The 7,500-nt window shown below is 44.9% G+C and overlaps 1 protein-coding gene across 2 annotated transcripts in view; it reads left to right on the forward strand.

Annotated features, from left to right (window-relative positions):
• Positions 1-7,500, forward strand: part of LOC120041946 (large neutral amino acids transporter small subunit 4-like) — a 91,168-nt gene that overhangs the window by 29,574 nt on the left and 54,094 nt on the right. For both annotated transcript variants that reach the window (XM_038986820.1, XM_038986821.1), the window contains 2 exons: positions 1,082-1,137; positions 1,514-1,590. In XM_038986820.1, coding sequence (XP_038842748.1) covers positions 1,082-1,137; positions 1,514-1,590 — 133 coding nt within the window. The remainder of the gene's footprint in view (positions 1-1,081; positions 1,138-1,513; positions 1,591-7,500) is intronic.

Raw genomic sequence — 7,500 nt, forward strand, 5'->3', positions numbered from 1 at the left:
GCGAGGCAGTCATTTGAGTAACCAAGGCTGTTGAGGCTGCCGATAAAAATGTGGTGATTGACAGAGTCGAAAGCCTTGGCCAGGTCGATGAATACGGCTGCACAGTAATGTCTCTTATTGATGGCGGTTATGATATCATTTAGGACCTTGGGCGTGGCTGAGCTGCACCCATGACCAGCTCGGAAACCAGATTGCATAGTGGAGAAGGTACGGTGGGATTCGAAATGATCGGTGATCTGTTTGTTAACTTGGCTTTCGAAGACCTTAGATAGGCAGGGTAGGACAGATATAGGTCTGTAGCAGTTTGGGTCTAGAGTGTCTCCCCCTTTGAAGAGGGGGATGACCGCGGCAGCTTTCCAATATCTGGGGATCTCAGATGATACGAAAGAGAGGTTGAACAGGCTAGTAATAGGGGTTGCAACAATTTCGGAGGATACTTTTAGAAAGAGAGGGTCCAGATTGTCGAGCCCAGCTGATTTGTAGGGGTCCAGATTTTGCAGCTCTTTCAGACATCAGCTATCTGGATTTGGGTGAAGGAGAAATGGGGGTGGCTTGGGCAAGTTGCTGTGGGGGATGCAGGGCTGTTGACCGGGGTAGGGGTAGCCAGGTGGAAAGCATGGCCAGCCGTAGAAAAATGCTTATTGAAATTCTCAATTATTGTGGATTTATCTGTGGTGACAGTGTTTCCTAGCCTCAGTGCAGTGGGCAGCTGGGAGGAGGTGCTCTTATTCTCCATTGACTTTACAGTGCCCCAGAACTTTTGGGAGTTTGTGCAAATTTCTGCAAATTTCTGTTTGAAAAAGCTAGCCTTAGCTTTCCTAACTGCCTGTGTATATTGGTTCCTGACTTCCCTGAAAAGTTGCATATCGCGGGGGCTATTCGATGCTAATGCAGAACGCCACAGGATGTTTTTGTGCTGGTCAAGGGCAGTCAGGTCTGGAGTGAACCAAGGGCTATATCTGTTCTTAGTTCTACATGTTTTGAAAGGGGCATGCTTATTTAAGATGGTGAGGAAAGCACTTTTAAAGAATGACCAGGCATCCTCCATATGATATTGATGTATTGTTTGTGTGTATTCCAGTGCCTGTTTCTCCTTCTCTTGTCTTCTCATCGCCTACGGAGCATACAACCCTGATGGTGAGTAGACTACCTAGCATACAACCCTGATGGTGAGTAGACTACCTAGCATACAACCCTGATGGTGAGTAGACTACCTAGCATACAACCCTGATGGTGAGTAGACTACCTAGCATACAGTACCATGTCACCTAACTACCATGTCACTATCACTAACATTGACAGGTCAGGGAATCAGCCTCAAAATCCTTCATCAGTGATTTAAAAACACCAATCGGGACAAGTTCTTCCAGTTTAAAAGTATTTTGTAAGGTGTTCCAAGACGATGGCGCAGAGTACATAAAAGCCCTTTAACCAAATTCAGTTCGGACATTTGTAACAGTTTATCCCGCTAACTGTTCTGTGGGTCTGACGGTGTCTCCGTCTTCCTCCACAGAGCTGTCAATCCTCATCTTCATCGCGCTGACATTTAATGGCTTCGGAGGAATGTGCATGACCTTCACATCCCTCACGGTAAGAGAGAGAGAGAGTATGGTACAGTGTCTCTGTCTGATAGAGAGGAACAATGTCTGTCTGAGAGAGAGGAACAGTGTCTCTGTCTGAGAGAGAGGAACAGTGTCTCTGTCTGAGAGAGAGGAACAGTGTCTCTGTCTGAGAGAGAGGAACAGTGTCTCTGTCTGAGAGAGGAACAGTGTCTCTGTCTGAGAGAGAGGAACAGTGTCTGTTTGAGAGAGAGGAACAGTGTCTCTGTCAGAGAGGAACAGTGTCTCTGTCTGAGAGAGAGGAACAGTGTCTCTGTCTGAGAGAGAGGAACAGTGTCTCTGTCTGAGAGAGGAACAGTGTCTCTGTCTGAGAGAGAGGAACAGTGTCTCTGTCTGAGAGAGAGGAACAGTGTCTCTGTCTGAGAGAGAGGAACAGTGTCTCTGTCTGAGAGAGAGGAACAGTGTCTCTGTCTGAGAGAGAGGAACAGTGTCTCTGTCTGAGAGAGAGGAACAGTGTCTGTCTGAGAGAGAGGAACAGTGTCTCTGTCTGAGAGAGGAACAGTGTCTCTGTCTGAGAGAGAGGAACAGTGTCTCTGTCTGAGAGAGAGGAACAGTGTCTCTGTCTGATAGAGAGGAACAGTGTCTGTCTGAGAGAGAGGAACAGTGTCTCTGTCTGAGAGAGAGGAACAGTGTCTCTGTCTGAGAGAGAGGTACAGTGTCTCTGTCTGATAGAGAGGAACAGTGTCTGTCTGAGAGAGAGGAACAGTGTCTCTGTCTGAGAGAGGCACAGTGTCTCTGTCTGAGAGAGAGGAACAGTGTCTCTGTCTGAGAGAGAGGAACAGTGTCTCTGTCTGAGAGAGAGGAACAGTGTCTCTGTCTGAGAGAGAGGAACAGTGTCTCTGTCTGAGAGAGGAACAGTGTCTCTGTCTGAGAGAGAGGAACAGTGTCTCTGTCTGAGAGAGGAACAGTGTCTCTGTCTGAGAGAGAGGAACAGTGTCTCTGTCTGAGAGAGAGGAACAGTGTCTCTGTCTGAGAGAGAGGAACAGTGTCTCTGTCTGAGAGAGAGGAACAGTGTCTCTGTCTGAGAGAGAGGAACAGTGTCTCTGTCTGAGAGAGAGGAACAGTGTCTCTGTCTGAGAGAGAGGAACAGTGTCTCTGTCTGAGAGAGAGGAACAGTGTCTCTGTCTGATAGAGAGGAACAGTGTCTGTCTGAGAGAGAGGAACAGTGTCTCTGTCTGAGAGAGAGGAACAGTGTGTCTGTGTGAGTGTGTGTGTATGGTACAGTGTGTCTGTGTGTGTGTGTTCAGTTCAGATTTCTCCAAATTCACTTGTGATCCAAAACAGAAAGTGTGTTTCATTGACGTGTGTGTGTTTTGCATATTGTTTGTCACGTTGTCTGTGTAAAGAACATTGTGTCATTCGGCCTCAGTTGTTTTCATAGATTTTCTGTTTTGCATCACACAAACCCATATCACCTAGATACCATATCAAAATGTCAGCACACAAACCCTCCTGTTTCCTCTCTCCCTCCTTCTCTCTCTGGCCAGGCGCCCTGTCTCCTGTCCTGTGGTCACGATAGAGAGGGAGAGAGAGAGAGAGAGTAGTGAACGATAGAAAGGGATAAAGGTCATTATCACTGTTCCAGTACTTCTCCCCCCCCCCATTTTGCTTTGAACAACAACAACACAGACTTGCTCCAACTCTCTCTCTCTCTCTCTCTCTGTCTCTCTCTCTCTCTGTCTCTCTGTCTCTCTCTCTCTCTCTCTCTCTCTCTCTCTCTGTCTCTCTCTCTCTCTCTGTCTCTTTCTCCAACTCTCTCTCTCTCTCCCTGTCTCTCTCTCTCTCTCTCTCTCTCTCCAACTCTCTCTCTCTCTCCCTGTCTCTCTCTCTCTCTCTCCAACTCTCTCTCTCTCTCTCTCTCTCTCTCTCTCTCTCTCTCCAACTCTCTCTCTCTCTCTCTCTCTCTCTCTCTCTCTCTCTCTCTCTCTCTCTCTCTCTCTCTCTCTCTCTCTCTGTCCTCTCTCTCTCTCTCTCTCTGTTTCTCTCTCTCTCTCTGTCTCTCTCTCTCTCTGTTTCTCTCTCTCTCTCTGTCTCTCTCTCTCTCTCTCCAACTCTCTCTCTCTCTCCCTGTCTCTCTCTCTCTCTCCAACTCTCTCTCCGTGTCTCTCTCTCTCTCTCTCTCTCTCTCTCTCTCTCTCTCTCTCTCTCTCTCTCTCTCTCTCTCTCTCTCTCTCCCCCACATATCTGAATCCTTAATGTAGATCCACAATGAAACATTGTACCATTCAAGGACAGACAAGCACAGAGAGTTAGAGAGGTGAAAGAGGGGGGGGTAGCTAACTACTGGAACTACACACTACTGTTTTACCATGTAGCGGTGTAGCTAACTACTGGAACTACACACTACTGTGTTACCATGTAGCGGTGTAGCTAACTACTGGAACTACACACTACTGTTTTACCATGTAGCGGTGTAGCTAACTACTGGAACTACACACTACTGTTTTACCATGTAGCGGTGTAGCTAACTACTGGAACTACACACTACTGTTTTACCATGTAGCGGTGTAGCTAACTACTGTAACTACACACTACTGTTTTACCATGTAGCGGTGTAGCTAACTACTGGAACTACACACTACTGTTTTACCATGTAGCGGTGTAGCTAACTACTGGAACTACACACTACTGTTTTACCATGTAGCGGTGTAGCTAACTACTGTAACTACACACTACTGTTTTACCATGTAGCGGTGTAGCTAACTACTGGAACGACACACTACTGTTTTACCATGTAGCGGTGTAGTTAACTACTGGAACTACACACTACTGTTTTACCATGTAGCGGTGTAGCTAACTACTGGAACTACACACTACTGTTTTACCATGTAGCTAACTACTGGAACTACACACTACTGTTTTACCATGTAGCGGTGTAGCTAACTACTGGAACTACACACTACTGTTTTACCATGTAGCTAACTAATGGAACTACACACTACTGTTTTACCATGTAGCGGTGTAGCTAACTACTGGAACTATACACTACTGTTTTACCATGTAGCGGTGTAGCTAACTACTGGAACTACACACTACTGTGTTACCATGTAGCGGTGTAGCTAACTACTGGAACTACACACTACTGTTTTACCATGTAGCGGTGTAGCTAACTACTGGAACTATACACTACTGTTTTACCATGTAGCGGTGTAGCTAACTACTGGCACTACACACTACTGTTTTACCATGTAGCGGTGTAGCTAACTACTGGAACTAAACACTACTGTTTTACCATGTAGCGGTGTAGCTAACTACTGGAACTACACACTACTGTTTTACCATGTAGCGGTGTAGCTAACTACTGGAACTACACACTACTGTTTTACCATGTAGCGGTGTAGCTAACTACTGGAACTACACACTACTGTTTTACCATGTAGCGGTGTAGCTAACTACTGGAACTACACACTACTGTGTTACCATGTAGCGGTGTAGCTAACTACTGGAACTACACACTACTGTTTTACCATGTAGCGGTGTAGCTAACTACTGGAACTATACACTACTGTTTTACCATGTAGCGGTGTAGCTAACTACTGGAACTACACACTACTGTTTTACCATGTAGCGGTGTAGCTAACTACTGGAACTACACACTACTGTGTTACCATGTAGCGGTGTAGCTAAATATTGGAACTACACACTACTGTTTTACCATGTAGCGGTGTAGCTAACTACTGTAACTATACACTACTGTGTTACCATGTAGCGGTGTAGCTAACTACTGGAACGACACACTACTGTTTTACCATGTAGCGGTGTAGTTAACTACTGGAACTACACACTACTGTTTTACCATGTAGCTAACTACTGGAACTACACACTACTGTTTTACCATGTAGCGGTGTAGCTAACTACTGGAACTACACACTACTGTTTTACCATGTAGCTAACTAATGGAACTACACACTACTGTTTTACCATGTAGCGGTGTAGCTAACTACTGGAACTACACACTACTGTTTTACCATGTAGCGGTGTAGCTAACTACTGGAACTATACACTACTGTTTTACCATGTAGCGGTGTAGCTAACTACTGGAACTACACACTACTGTGTTACCATGTAGCGGTGTAGCTAAATATTGGAACTACACACTACTGTTTTACCATGTAGCGGTGTAGCTAACTACTGGAACTATACACTACTGTGTTACCATGTAGCGGTGTAGCTAACTACTGGAACTATACACTACTGTGTTACCATGTAGCGGTGTAGCTAACTACTGGAACTACACACTACTGTTTTACCATGTAGCGGTGTAGCTAACTACTGGAACTACACACTGCTGTTTTACCATGTAGCGGTGTAGCTAACTACTGGAACTACACACTACTGTTTTACCATGTAGCGGTGTAGCTAACTACTGGAACTACACACTACTGTTTTACCATGTAGCGGTGTAGCTAACTACTGGAACTACACACTACTGTTTTACCATGTAGCGGTGTAGCTAACTACTGGAACTACACACTACTGTTTTACCATGTAGCGGTGTAGCTAACTACTGGAACTACACACTACTGTTTTACCATGTAGCGGTGTAGCTAACTACTGTAACTACACACTACTGTTTTACCATGTAGCGGTGTAGCTAACTAATGGAACTACACACTACTGTTTTACCATGTAGCGGTGTAGCTAACTACTGGAACTACACACTACTGTTTTACCATGTAGCGGTGTAGCTAACTACTGGAACTATACACTACTGTGTTACCATGTAGCGGTGTAGCTAACTACTGGAACTACACACTACTGTTTTACCATGTAGCGGTGTAGCTAACTACTGTAACTACACACTACTGTTTTACCATGTAGCGGTGTAGCTAACTACTGGAACTACACACTACTGTTTTACCATGTAGCGGTGTAGCTAACTACTGTAACTACACACTACTGTTTTACCATGTAGCGGTGTAGCTAACTACTGTAACTACACACTACTGTTTTACCATGTAGCGGTGTAGCTAACTACTGTAACTACACACTACTGTTTTACCATGTAGCGGTGTAGCTAACTACTGGAACTACACACTACTGTTTTACCATGTAGCGGTGTAGCTAACTACTGGAACTATACACTACTGTGTTACCATGTAGCGGTGTAGCTAACTACTGGACCTACACACTACTGTTTTACCATGTAGCGGTGTAGCTAACTACTGGAACTACACACTACTGTTTTACCATGTAGCGGTGTAGCTAACTACTGGAACTACACACTACTGTTTTACCATGTAGCGGTGTAGCTAACTACTGGAACTATACACTACTGTTTTACCATGTAGCGGTGTAGCTAACTACTGGAACTACACACTACTGTTTTACCATGTAGCGGTGTAGCTAACTACTGGAACTACACACTACTGTTTTACCATGTAGCTAACTACTGGAAATACACACTACTGTTTTACCATGTAGCGGTGTAGCTAACTACTGGAACTACACACTACTGTTTTACCATGTAGCGGTGTAGCTAACTACTGGAACTACACACTACTGTGTTACCATGTAGCGGTGTAGCTAAATTCTGAACTACCTTTTCAAAGTAACTTTAGTTCAGTAAGCTGTATTTTTCTTAAGGGTAACTTTAGTGTAAAATAACTTCTTCCAGTGTGAAGCAATTGGTAGATTGGTAAACTATATATTTGGGAGTAGCTTCCCCAACACTGCAGAGTCAGGACATCAGTCTTCACACCTCTCTTCATCCTTCTGGTTCCCTCCCTCCTTCCATCCTTCTCTTGTGAATAACTGCAGTCCAGCGCTTTACCATGCTGACACACACTACCCAGTACAGTTACCATGGTTACACTACCAGTACAGTTGCCATGGTGACACTACCTAGTAAACTTCCCATTACAGTAAACATCCCCTCCTC

This window comes from Salvelinus namaycush, unplaced genomic scaffold, assembly GCF_016432855.1.
Source record: "Salvelinus namaycush isolate Seneca unplaced genomic scaffold, SaNama_1.0 Scaffold586, whole genome shotgun sequence".
In the NCBI taxonomy this organism is placed as follows: domain Eukaryota; kingdom Metazoa; phylum Chordata; class Actinopteri; order Salmoniformes; family Salmonidae; genus Salvelinus; species Salvelinus namaycush.